Source organism: Chiloscyllium punctatum, chromosome 45 (genome assembly GCF_047496795.1).
Source record: "Chiloscyllium punctatum isolate Juve2018m chromosome 45, sChiPun1.3, whole genome shotgun sequence".
In the NCBI taxonomy this organism is placed as follows: Eukaryota; Metazoa; Chordata; class Chondrichthyes; order Orectolobiformes; family Hemiscylliidae; genus Chiloscyllium; species Chiloscyllium punctatum.
In genome coordinates this window covers 65,916,911-65,931,024 of record NC_092783.1, presented here as the reverse complement: position 1 = coordinate 65,931,024, position 14,114 = coordinate 65,916,911, and the positions used below count along the sequence as shown (strand labels likewise).

The window sequence follows — 14,114 nt, the reverse complement described above, 5'->3', positions numbered from 1 at the left end:
CTCCTGCCCCTCGGATACTGCCTGGCCTGCTGTGCTTTTCCAGCACCTCACTCCCCGCCTAATCCCCTCTCTTAATTCTCTCTTATCTCTGTTTAAAGCCCCTCTCAGCTTAAACCCCTCTCTGTCTGCCTAAACACTTCCTATTTTGCCTAACTGCCTCTTATCTCTGCTTAAAGTCTCCCTCATCACTGCCTCAACCCCTCCTCTCGTTCTCTTTCTGCCTAAACCTATCTCTCTCTCTCTCTTTTTTTTTTCCTTTATCAAACTCCCAGGCTGAGGATTTGGCCCCCTGTCTGCTGTCCTGGTTTGGCGTTCAGATTTGCTGAACAAAGCTCCCCACAATATTCCGGGGCGTTGAGCATTACTGGGGTTGGGGGGGGGGGAATGTACCGAGAGCGTGACATGGTGAGCCTGCCGTTAACGCTAATCTCTCTGCCCTTGCTTCCTCTCCTGTCCCGCCCCAGCAGCGCTGGCAGGATGGACAGAATGACGGACGATGCCCTGAGGCTCCACCTGCTGAAGCGAGGCCTGGACCGGGCCGAGGAGCGGGACGACGTGGTGGCCAAGCGGCTGAAGATGGAGGGCCACGAGGCGATGGAGCGGCTGAAGATGCTGGCCCTGCTGAAACGCAAGGACCTGGCCGGCCCCGAGATGCCCCAGGACCTGGTGGTCAAAGCCGAGCACCAGAAGGCGGGCGAGGAGAAGCTGAACGGCAGCCTGAAGCCCCGCCTGGAGATCCGCAGCCTGGGTAAAGCAGGGAAGGAGAACATGGGCGATGAGCCCGTTGACATGAGCGCCCACAAGAGGTAAAAGCCCTCAGCACAGGGCCACGGGAGAGTGTGTGTGTGTGTGTGTGTGTGTGTGTGTGAGAAAGAAGGTGGGGGCAGGGAGTGGGTCAGAGGTCAGGAGATGTACCTCACCGAAGCAGACCCATCAGTCCCTACCCACCCAATATCCGAAATCCCTCTAGTCCCGTTTAGAGTCAGAGAGACGTACAGCGCAGAAACAGAGCCTTCACTCTAACGTGTCCATGCTCACCAGATATCCCAAATTAATCTTGTCACATTTGTCAGCACTTGGCCCAAATCTCTCTGAACCCTTCCTATTCATATGCCCATCCTTTTCAATGCTGTCATTGTACCAGCCTCCACCACTTCCTCTGACAGCTCATTCCACACATGCACCACCCTCTGCGTGAAAAAGTTGCCCCTTAGGGCCCTTTCCCCTCTCGCCCTAAACCTATGCCCCTCTAGTTCTGGACTCCCCTATGCTGGGAAAAAAGACCTTGCCTATTTATCCTATCCATGCCCCTCATGATTTTCTAAACCTCTATAAGGTCACCCCTCAGCCTCCGACGCTCCAGAGAAAACAGCCCCAGCCTGTTCAGCCTCTCCCTGCAGCTCAAACCCTCCAACATCCTTGTAAATCTTTTCTGAAACCCTTTTAAGCTTAACAACGCCTTTCCTGAATTGAGCACAGTAGTCCAAAAATAGCCTAACCAATGTCCTGTACAGCCGCAACATGACCCCCCCGACTCCAATACTCAGTGCTCAGACCAATAAAGGCAAACGTGCCAAGTGCCTTCTTCACTGCCCTGTCTACCTGCGACCCTACTTTCAAGGAACTATGAACAAGGTCTCTTTGTTCAGCAACACTCCCCAGGACCTTACCATGAAGTGTATAGGTCTTGCCCCGATTTGCTGTACCAAGCCCTGTGAGGATTCAGATCACATCGATGTGGAGGGTGATGATATAGACTAGCTCACAGCACATGGAGTCTGTACATTAATTTGGGAGGCATGGGGTGGTAACAGAGAACGCACGAGTGTTTCGAATTGATTGTTGGGATGTGGGCGCAGCACTTATTATCCGTCTCTAGTTACCCCTTGAGAAGGTGGTGGTGAGCTGCCTTCTTGAACCGCTGCAGCCCACATGCTGTCGGTTAAACCACAATGCCGTTTGGCAGGAGCGTTGTTGGAGCTGTCCCTTTCCATGGCAAATGTGCACCCCTCACTTGTCTTCACTGACAAATGGGAGTCTCCCTTCTAACACGTGCACCTCTCCCCTCAGCTGAGGACTTGATGCGTTCTGCACAGAGTCACAAACCAGTTAATATCCACCCACCTGCCTGCCTGCAGTTAATATGGACAGACCAGCTCACACGAGTGCAGGGTTTGGGTGGGACTGGGGGGGGGGGGGGAGAGAATCTTCTGCAAGACAGGGGCGTGATGTGTGTTCTCCTCGATTCCCTGCAGCGACGCGGACAGAGAGCGGAGCACCCCTTCGCCGGACATCATCGTGCTGTCGGACAACGAGGCGTCCAGCCCGCGGGCCAACGGCAGGTATGAAGACCGCCACAAGGTGGCGAACCTGGAGCTCTTCAAGGTAAGCGGCCAGCCGTACGTCCGAACTCCCCACTGCGCGTGGGTGAAGTGCTGCCACCTCACACTCCCTGTCAACCTGTGTATGTGCCAACAAGAACTGGGCGCACTGGTGTGGTGTCCAGCCATATGTGAGAGGGGGGTGTATGTGTGTGTGTGTGTGAGCGGGTGAGTGTAATGGTGGGAGTGTGCACATACCTGGTTCAGTGTGTGTGTGTGTTTCTGTGCCGGTGTATACAGGGGAGTGTGTGTGTGTGTCTGTGAGTGTGTGTAAGCAGGTGGGAGTGTGTATGAACCTGTTTCGGTGTGTGTTTCTGTGCAGATGTATAATGTGTGAGTGGATGTGTATGTGTGTTTCGGCGCCAATGTATACAGGGGAGTGTGTGTGTGTGTGTGTGTGTGTGTGTGTGTCTATGGGTGTGTGTGCGTGGGTGGGTGTAATGGTGGGAGTGTGCACGTGCCTGTTTTGGTGTGTGTGTGTGTGTGTGTGTGTGTGTGTGTGTGTGTGTGTGTGTGTGTGTGTGTGTGTGTGTGTGTGTGTTTCTGCACCAGTGTATACAGGGGGGTGTGTGTGTGTGTGTTTCTGTACTTCATGATAGCACAGGATAACTGTGTCTGGGTAAAATAAATTAAAAATCACACAACACCAGGTTATAGTCCAACAGGTTTATTTGGAAGCACTAACTTTTGGAGCACCGCTCCTTCATCAGGTGATCTCGGAGCGCTCTGAAAGCCAGTGCTTCCAAATCAACCTGTTGGACTATTAGCTGGAGTTGTGTGAATGTTAACTTTGTCCACCCCAGCACCGGCACCCCCACATCATGGGTTAAAAAAGTGATCGGTTCCATTTGCTCAGTAAGCCATAGATTCCAACCTTTAGAGCCGATCAGGTCTGTGTTTAAACCTCTTCACCATAAAACAGGTCCTTTATTGATTGTTGGGTGCTTCAGGACATCCTGCCTGAAAGGAATTATACAATAGCTTTTAGAAATTTCCCAGGGCGTGTCAGGATGCTGGACCTGGGATTCCCAGCCCAGCATTGCTGCTGTCACACACCCTACCCTGCTCTAGGCTGCAGGTGTCAGAGACATCACAAGACTGGGTTCGGATAGTGGAGGCTCAGGGATATTTACGATCTGAACCCAACCCAGCAAGCTTTCGCCTCATAGGTAACACCGGGCCTGAAACCCACACAAGACGATCTCAAAGGGGCGGCACGGTGGCTCAGTGGTTAGCACCACCGCCGCACTGCACCAGGGACCCGGGTTTGATTCCACCCTCAGGCGACTCTCTGTGTGGAGTTTGCACATTTCTCCCCCTGTGTCTGCGTGGATTTCCTCCGGGTGCTCCGGATTCCTCCCACAGTCCAAAGATGTGGATTGGCCATGCTAAACTGTCCCGTAGTGCCCAGGGATGTGCAGGTTAGGGTGGATTGACGATGCTAAATTGTCCCATAGTGCCCAGGCATGTGCAGGTTAGGGTGGATTGGCCATGCTAAATTGTCCCGTAGTGCCGAGGGATGTGCAGGTTAGGGTGGATTGACGATGCTAAATTGTCCCATAGTGCCCAGGCATGTGCAGGTTAGGGTGGATTGGCCATGCTAAATTGTCCCATAGTGCCCAGGGATGTGCAGGTTAGGGTGGATTGGCCATGCTAAATTGTCCCATAGTGCCCAGGGATGTGTAGGTTAGGGTGGATTGGCCATGCTAAATTGTCCCGTAGTGCCCAGGGATGTGCAGGTCAGGGTGGATTGGCCATGCTAAATTGTCCCGTAGTGCCCAGGGATGTGCAGGTGAGGGTGGATTGGCCATGCTAAATTGTCCCATAGTGCCCAGGGATGTGCAGGTTAGGGTGGATTGGCCATGCTAAATTGTCCCGTAGTGCCGAGGGATGTGCAGGTTAGGGTGGATTGGCCATGCTAAATTGTCCCGTAGTGCCCAGGGATGTGCAGGTCAGGGTGGATTGGCCATGCTAAATTGTCCCGTAGTGCCCAGGGATGTGCAGGTTAGGGTGGATTGACGATGCTAAATTGTCCCATAGTGCCCAGGCATGTGCAGGTTAGGGTGGATTGGCCATGCTAAATTGTCCCGTAGTGCCCAGGGATGTGCAGGTCAGGGTGGATTGGCCATGCTAAATTGTCCCGTAGTGCCCAGGGATGTGCAGGTGAGGGTGGATTGGCCATGCTAAATTGTCCCATAGTGCCCAGGGATGTGCAGGTTAGGGTGGATTGGCCATGCTAAATTGTCCCGTAGTGCCCAGGGATGTGCAGGTTAGGGTGGATTGGCCATGCTAAATTGTCCCGGAGTGCCGAGGGATGTGCAGGTTAGGGTGGATTGACGATGCTAAATTGTCCCATAGTGCCCAGGCATGTGCAGGTTAGGGTGGATTGGCCATGCTAAATTGTCCCGTAGTGCCCAGGGATGTGCAGGTCAGGGTGGATTGGCCATGCTAAATTGTCCCGTAGTGGCCAGGGATGTGCAGGTGAGGGTGGATTGGCCATGCTAAATTGTCCCGTAGTGCCCAGGGATGTGCAGGTTAGGGTGGATTGGCCATGCTAAATTGTCCCATAGAGCCCCAGGGATGTACAGGTTAGGGTGGATTGGCCATGCTAAATTGTCCCGTAGTGCCCAGGGATGTGCAGGTTAGGGTGGATTGACGATGCTAAATTGTCCCATAGTGCCCAGGGATGTGCAGGTTAGGGTGGATTGGCGATGCTAAATTGTCCCATAGTGCCCAGGGATGTGCAGGTTAGGGTGGATTGGCGATGCTAAATTGTCCCATAGTGCCCAGGGATGTGCAGGTGAGGGTGGATTGGCCATGCTAAATTGTCCCATAGTGCCCAGGGATGTGCAGGTTAGGGTGGATTGGCCATGCTAAATTGTCCCATAGTGCCCAGGGATGTGCAGGTTAGGGTGTATTGACGATGCTAAATTGTCCTATAGTGTCCAGGGATGTGCAGGTGAGGGTGGATTGGCCATGCTAAATTGTCCCGTAGTGCCCAGGGATGTGCAGGTTAGGGTGGATTGACGATGCTAAATTGTCCCATAGTGCCCAGGGATGTGCAGGTTAGGGTGGATTGGCCATGCTAAATTGTCCCGTAGTGCCCAGGGATGTGCAGGTTAGGGTGGATTGACGATGCTAAATTGTCCCATAGTGCCCAGGCATGTGCAGGTTAGGGTGGATTGGCCATGCTAAATTGTCCCGTAGTGCCCAGGGATGTGCAGGTCAGGGTGGATTGGCCATGCTAAATTGTCCCGTAGTGCCCAGGGATGTGCAGGTGAGGGTGGATTGGCCATGCTAAATTGTCCCATAGTGCCCAGGGATGTGCAGGTTAGGGTGGATTGGCCATGCTAAATTGTCCCGTAGTGCCCAGGGATGTGCAGGTTAGGGTGGATTGGCCATGCTAAATTGTCCCGTAGTGCCGAGGGATGTGCAGGTTAGGGTGGATTGACGATGCTAAATTGTCCCATAGTGCCCAGGCATGTGCAGGTTAGGGTGGATTGGCCATGCTAAATTGTCCCGTAGTGCCCAGGGATGTGCAGGTCAGGGTGGATTGGCCATGCTAAATTGTCCCGTAGTGGCCAGGGATGTGCAGGTGAGGGTGGATTGGCCATGCTAAATTGTCCCGTAGTGCCCAGGGATGTGCAGGTTAGGGTGGATTGGCCATGCTAAATTGTCCCATAGAGCCCCAGGGATGTACAGGTTAGGGTGGATTGGCCATGCTAAATTGTCCCGTAGTGCCCAGGGATGTGCAGGTTAGGGTGGATTGACGATGCTAAATTGTCCCATAGTGCCCAGGGATGTGCAGGTGAGGGTGGATTGGCCATGCTAAATTGTCCCATAGTGCCCAGGGATGTGCAGGTTAGGGTGGATTGGCCATGCTAAATTGTCCCATAGTGCCCAGGGATGTGCAGGTTAGGGTGGATTGGCCATGCTAAATTGTCCCGTAGTGCCCAGGGATGTGCAGGTTAGGGTGTATTGACGATGCTAAATTGTCCCGTATTGCCCCAGGGATGTGCAGGTTAGGGTGGATTGGCCATGCTAAACTGTCCCGTAGTGCCCAGGGATGTGCAGGTTAGGGTGGATTGGCCATGCTAAATTGTCCCGTAGTGCCCAGGGATGTGCAGGTCAGGGTGGATTGGCCATGCTAAATTGTCCCATAGTGCCCAGGGATGTGTAGGTTAGGGTGGATTGGCCATGCTAAATTGTCCCATAGTGCCAGGGATGTGCAGGTTAGGGTGGATTGGCAGTGCTAAATTGTCCCATAGTGCCCAGGGATGTGCAGGTTAGGGTGGATTGGTCATGCTAAACTGTCCCGTAGTGCCCAGGGATGTGCAGGTTAGGGTGGGTTGGCCATGCTAAATTGTCCCATAGTGCCCAGGGATGTGCAGGTTAGGGTGGATTGGCCATGCTAAATTGTCCCATAGTGCCCAGGGATGTGCAGGTTAGGGTGGATTGGCCATGCTAAATTGTCCCATAGTGTCCAGGGATGTGCAGGTTAGGGTGGATTGGCCATGCTAAATTGTCCCATAGTGCCCAGGGATGTGCAGGTTAGGGTGGATTGGCCATGCTAAATTGTCCCATAGTGTCCAGGGATGTGCAGGTTAGGCTGGATTGGCCGTGCTAAATTGTCCTATAGTGTCCAGGGATGTGCAGGTTAGGGTGGATTGGCCATGCTAAATTGTCCCGTAGTGCCCAGGGATGTGCAGGTTAGGGTGGATTGACGATGCTAAATTGTCCCATAGTGCCCAGGCATGTGCAGGTTAGGGTGGATTGGCCATGCTAAATTGTCCCATAGTGCCCAGGAATGTGCAGGTTAGGGTGGATTGGCCATGCTAAATTGTCCCATAGTGCCCAGGGATATGTAGGTTAGGTGAATTAATCAGGGTAAATATAGGGTAGGGGTGTGTGTCTGGGTGGGTTACTCTTCGGAGGGTCGGTGTGGACTTGTTGGGCCAAAGGACCTGTTTCCACACTGTCGGGATGCTTTGACACCCCAGCCAAGTATCTGTCCTGTTTGGAGTCACGTGAGTCAGGTTGAACCTGTGACTTTTTTCCCTTGGCATGTCAGACTAGGATTCATTGGCAATATTTAAAAACATGTTTGAAGGGAAATCTCCACGCGGCTCGGTGAACAATCTGAATAGGACGGACACAAGCCTGAATCTCTGTTTCTGTCTCTGTCTCACTTTCACCTTCCTTCTGTTTTAACATCAGGAGCTGTGTTGGTGCCTTATCAGGTTTTCCTGTCTCCCCCTATCATTACTTCGGTAAACGGGAACACTGCAACTTGAGACCATTCAGCCCCCTCCTCCAGCCCGTTACACAGAAACTAAGTCCGTTCAGCCCCCTCCTCCAACCCATTACACAGAAACTAAGGCCATTCAGCCCCCTCCTCCAGCCCATTACACAGAAACTAAGGCCATTCAGCCCCCTCCTCCAGCTCATTACACAGAAACTAAGGCCATTCAGCCCCCTCCTCCAGCCCATTACACAGAAACTAAGGCCATTCAGCCCCCTCCTCCAGCCCATTACACAGAAACTCAGACCATTCAGCTCCCTCCTCCAGCCCATTACACAGAAACTCAGACCATTCAGCTCCCTCCTCCAGCCCATTACACAGAAACTAAGACCATTCAGCCCCCTCCTCCAGCCCGTTACACAGAAACTCAGACCATTCAGCTCCCTCCTCCAGCCCATTACACAGAAACTAAGGCCATTCAGCCCCCTCCTCCCGCCCATTACACAGAAACTAAGGCCATTCAGCCCCCTCCTCCAGCCCATTACACAGAAACTAAGGCCATTCAGCCCCCTCCTCCCGCCCATTACACAGAAACTAAGACCATTCAGCCCCCTCCTCCAGCCCATTACACAGAAACTAAGACCATTCAGCCCTCTCCTCCAACCCATTACACAGAAACTAAGGCCATTCAACCCCCTCCTCCCGCCCATTACACAGAAACTAAGGCCATTCAGCCCCCTCCTCCAGCCCGTTACACAGAAGCTAAGGCCATTCAGCCCCCTCCTCCAGCCCATTACACAGAAACTAAGTCCGTTCAGCCCCCTCCTCCCGCCCATTACACAGAAACTAAGGCCATTCAGCCCCCTCCTCCCGCCCATTACACAGAAACTAAGGCCATTCAGCCCCCTCCTCCCGCCCATTACACAGAAACTAAGGCCATTCAGCCCCCTCCTCCCGCCCATTACACAGAAACTAAGGCCATTCAGCCCCCTCCTCCAGCCCGTTACACAGAAACTAAGTCCGTTCAGCCCCCTCCTCCAACCCATTACACAGAAACTAAGGCCATTCAGCCCCCTCCTCCCGCCCATTACACAGAAACTAAGGCCATTCAGCCCCCTCCTCCCGCCCATTACACAGAAACTAAGGCCATTCAGCCCCCTCCTCCCGCCCATTACACAGAAACTAAGGCCATTCAGCCCCCTCCTCCAGCCCGTTACACAGAAACTAAGGCCATTCAGCCCCCTCCTCCAGCCCGTTACACAGAAACTAAGGCCATTCAGCCCCCTCCTCCAGCCCGTTACACAGAAACTAAGGCCATTCAGCCCCCTCCTCCAGCCCATTACACAGAAACTAAGTCCGTTCAGCCCCCTCCTCCAGCCCGTTACAAAGAAACTAAGTCCGTTCAGCCCCCTCCTCCAGCTCATTACACAGAAACTAAGGCCATTCAGCCCCCTCCTCCAGCTCATTACACAGAAACTATGGCCATTCAGCCCCCTCCTCCAGCCTATTACACAGAAACTAAGACCATTCAGCCCCCTCCTCCCGCCCATTACACAGAAACTAAGGCCACTCAGCTCCCTCCTCCAGCCCATTACACAGAAACTAAGGCCATTCAGCCCCCTCCTCCAGCCCATTACACAGAAACTAAGGCCATTCAGCCCCCTCCTCCCGCCCATTACACAGAAACTAAGGCCATTCAGCCCCCTCCTCCCGCCCATTACACAGAAACTAAGGCCATTCAGCCCCCTCCTCCAGCCCATTACACAGAAACTAAGGCCATTCAGCCCCCTCCTCCAGCCCATTACACAGAAACTAAGGCCATTCAGCCCCCTCCTCCCGCCCATTACACAGAAACTAAGGCCATTCAGCCCCCTCCTCCAGCCCGTTACACAGAAGCTAATTCCGTTCAGCCCCCTCCTCCAACCCATTACACAGAAACTAAGGCCATTCAGCCCCCTCCTCCCTCCCATTACACAGAAACTAAGGCCATTCAGCCCCCTCCTCCCGCCCATTACACAGAAACTAAGGCCATTCAGCCCCCTCCTCCCGCCCATTACACAGAAACTAAGGCCATTCAGCCCCCTCCTCCAGCCCGTTACACAGAAGCTAAGGCCATTCAGCCCCCTCCTCCAGCCCATTACACAGAAACTAAGTCCGTTCAGCCCCCTCCTCCAACCCATTACACAGAAACTAAGGCCATTCAGCCCCCTCCTCCCGCCCATTACACAGAAACTAAGGCCATTCAGCCCCCTCCTCCAGCCCATTACACAGAAACTAAGGCCATTCAGCCCCCTCCTCCAGCCCATTACACAGAAACTAAGGCCATTCAGCCCCCTCCTCCCGCCCATTACACAGAAACTAAGGCCATTCAGCCCCCTCCTCCAGCCCATTACACAGAAACTAAGGCCATTCAGCCCCCTCCTCCCGCCCATTACACAGAAACTAAGGCCATTCAGCCCCCTCCTCCCGCCCATTACACAGAAACTAAGGCCATTCAGCCCCCTCCTCCAGCCCATTACACAGAAACTAAGGCCATTCAGCCCCCTCCTCCAGCCCATTACACAGAAACTAAGGCCATTCAGCCCCCTCCTCCCGCCCATTACACAGAAACTAAGGCCATTCAGCCCCCTCCTCCAGCCCGTTACACAGAAGCTAAGTCCGTTCAGCCCCCTCCTCCAACCCATTACACAGAAACTAAGGCCATTCAGCCCCCTCCTCCCGCCCATTACACAGAAACTAAGGCCATTCAGCCCCCTCCTCCCGCCCATTACACAGAAACTAAGGCCATTCATCCCCCTCCTCCCGCCCATTACACAGAAACTAAGGCCATTCAGCCCCCTCCTCCAGCCCGTTACACAGAAACTAAGGCCATTCAGCCCCCTCCTCCAGCCCATTACACAGAAACTAAGTCCGTTCAGCCCCCTCCATCAGCCCGTTACAAAGAAACTAAGTCCGTTCAGCCCCCTCCTCCAGCTCATTACACAGAAACTAAGGCCATTCAGCCCCCTCCTCCAGCTCATTACACAGAAACTATGGCCATTCAGCCCCCTCCTCCAGCCTATTACACAGAAACTAAGACCATTCAGCCCCCTCCTCCAGCCCATTACACAGAAACTAAGGCCACTCAGCCCCCTCCTCCAGCCCATTACACAGAAACTAAGGCCATTCAGCCCCCTTCTCCAGCCCATTACACAGAAACTAAGGCCATTCAGCCCCCTCCTCCCGCCCATTACACAGAAACTAAGGCCATTCAGCCCCCTCCTCCCGCCCATTACACAGAAACTAAGGCCATTCAGCCCCCTCCTCCAGCCCATTACACAGAAACTAAGGCCATTCAGCCCCCTTCTCCAGCCCATTACACAGAAACTAAGGCCATTCAGCCCCCTCCTCCCGCCCATTACACAGAAACTAAGGCCATTCAGCCCCCTCCTCCAGCCCATTACACAGAAGCTAAGTCCGTTCAGCCCCCTCCTCCAACCCATTACACAGAAACTAAGGCCATTCAGCCCCCTCCTCCCGCCCATTACACAGAAACTAAGGCCATTCAGCCCCCTCCTCCCGCCCATTACACAGAAACTAAGGCCATTCAGCCCCCTCCTCCAGCCCATTACACAGAAACTAAGGCCATTCAGCCCCCTCCTCCAGCCCGTTACACAGAAGCTAAGGCCATTCAGCCCCCTCCTCCAGCCCATTACACAGAAACTAATGCCATTCAGCCCCCTCCTCCCGCCCATTACACAGAAGCTAAGGCCATTCAGCCCCCTCCTCCAACCCATTACACAGAAACTAAGGCCATTCAGCCCCCTCCTCCCGCCCATTACACAGAAACTAAGGCCATTCAGCCCCCTCCTCCCGCCCATTACACAGAAACTAAGGCCATTCAGCCCCCTCCTCCAGCCCGTTACACAGAAACTAAGGCCATTCAGCCCCCTCCTCCAGCCCGTTACAAAGAAACTAAGGCCATTCAGCCCCCTCCTCCAGCGCATTACACAGAAACTAAGGCCATTCAGCCCCCTCCTCCAGCTCATTACACAGAAACTATGGCCATTCAGCCCCCTCCTCCAGCCTATTACACAGAAACTAAGACCATTCAGCCCCCTCCTCCAGCCCATTACACAGAAACTAAGGCCATTCAGCCCCCTCCTCCAGCCCATTACACAGAAACTAAGGCCATTCAGCCCCCTCCTCCAGCCCATTACACAGAAACTATGGCCATTCAGCCCCCTCCTCCCGCCCATTACACAGAAACTAAGGCCATTCAGCCACCTCCTGCCGCCCATTACACAGAAACTAAGGCCGTTCAGCCCCCTCCTCCCGCCCGTTAGACAGAAACTAAGGCCATTCAGCCCCGTCCTCCAGCCTGTTACACAGAAACTCAGACCATTCAGCCCCCTCCTCCCGCCCATTACACAGAGACTCAGACCATTCAGCCCCCTCCTCCAGCCCATTACATAGAAACTAAGACCATTCAGCCCCCTCCTCCAGCCCATTACAGAGAAACTAAGGCCGTTCAGCCCCCTCCTCCAGCCTGTTACACAGAAACTAAGGCCATTCAGCCCCCTCCTCCATCCTGTTACACAGAAACTAAGGCCATTCAGCCCCCTCCTCCAGTCCATTACACAGAAACTAAGGCCATTCAGCCCCCTCCTCCTGTCCATTACACAGAAACTCAGACCATTCAGCCCCCTCCTCCAGCCCTTTACACAGAAACTCAGACCATTCAGCCCCCTCCTCCAGCCCTTTACACAGAAACTCAGACCATTCAGCCCCCTCCTCCAGCCCTTTACACAGAAACTCAGACCATTCAGCCCCGTCCTCCAGCCCATTACACAGAAACTCAGACCATTCAGCCCCCTCCACCAGCCCATTACACGGAAACTAAGTCCATTCAGCCCCCTCCTCCTGTCCATGACACAGAAACTAAGGCCATTCAGCCCCCTCCTCCCGCCCATTACACAGAAACTAAGGCCATTCAGCCCCCTCCTCCAGCCCATTACACAGAAACTAAGTCCATTCAGCCCCCTCCTCCAGCCCATTACACGGAAACTAAGTCCATTCAGCCCCCTCCTCCCGCCCATTACACGGAAACTAAGTCCATTCAGCCCTCTCCTCCTGTCCATGACACTGAAACTAAGGCCATTCAGCCCCCTCCTCCAGCCCATTACACAGAAACTAAGGCCATTCAGCCCCCTCCTCCAGCCCATTACACGGAAACTAAGTCCATTCAGCCCCCTCCTCCTGTCCATTACACAGAAACTAAGGCCATTCAGCCCTCTCCTCCTGTCCATTACACAGAAACTAAGGCCATTCAGCCCCCTCCTCCAGCCCATTACACAGAAACTAAGGCCATTCAGCCCTCTCCAGCCCATTACACAGAAACTAAGGCCATTCAGCCCCCTCCTCCAGCCTGTTACACAGAAACTAAGGCCATTCAGCCCTCTCCAGCCCATTACACAGAAACTAAGGCCATTCAGCCCCCTCCTCCCGCCCATTACACAGAAACTAAGTCCATTCAGCCCTCTCCTCCTGTCCATTACACAGAAACTAAGGCCATTCAGCCCTCTACTCCTGTCCATTACACAGAAACTAAGGCCATTCAGCCCTCTCCTCCTGTCCATTACACAGAAACTAAGGCCATTCAGCCCTCTCCTCCTGTCCATTACACAGAAACTAAGGCCATTCAGCCCTCTCCTCCTGTCCATTACACAGAAACTAAGGCCATTCAGCCCTCTCCAGCCCATTACACAGAAACTAAGGCCATTCAGCCCCCTCCTCCCTCCCATTACACAGAAACTAAGTCCATTCAGCCCCCTCCTCCAGCCCATTACACAGAAACTATGGCCATTCAGCCCCCTCCTCCAGCCCATTACACAGAAACTCAGACCATTCAGCCCCCTCCTCCAGCCCATTACACAGAAACTAAGGCCATTCAGCCCCCACCTCCCGCCCATTACACAGAAACTAAGGCCATTCAGCCCCCACCTCCCGCCCATTACACAGAAACTCAGACCATTCAGCACCCACCTCCCGCCCATTACACAGAAACTAAGGCCATTCAGCCCCCTCCTCCAGCCCATTACACAGAAACTACGGCCATTCAGCCCCCACCTCCCGCCCATTACACAGAAACTAAGGCCATTCAGCCCCCACCTCACGCCCATTACACAGAAACTAAGGCCATTCAGCCCTCTCCAGCCCATTACACAGAAACTAAGTCCATTCAGCCCCCTCCTCCTGTCCATTACACAGAAACTCAGACCATTCAGCCCCCTCCTCCAGCCCTTTACACAGAAACTCAGACCATTCAGCCCCCTCCTCCAGCCCTTTACACAGAAACTCAGACCATTCAGCCCCCTCCTCCAGCCCTTTACACAGAAACTCAGACCATTCAGCCCCGTCCTCCAGCCCATTTCACAGAAACTCAGACCATTCAGCCCCCTCCACCAGCCCATTACACGGAAACTAAGTCCATTCAGCCCCCTCCTCCTGTC

General features: G+C 53.9%; 1 protein-coding gene across 1 annotated transcript in view; it reads left to right on the top strand.

Annotated features, from left to right (window-relative positions):
• Positions 1-433: 433 nt before the first annotated feature.
• The window catches only part of LOC140467130 (transcriptional repressor p66-beta-like), a 36,593-nt gene continuing 22,912 nt past the window's right edge, over positions 434-14,114 (top strand). The window contains exons 1-2 of the mRNA XM_072563196.1: positions 434-806; positions 2,256-2,385. Coding sequence (XP_072419297.1) covers positions 478-806; positions 2,256-2,385 — 459 coding nt within the window. The 5' untranslated portion in view covers positions 434-477. The remainder of the gene's footprint in view (positions 807-2,255; positions 2,386-14,114) is intronic.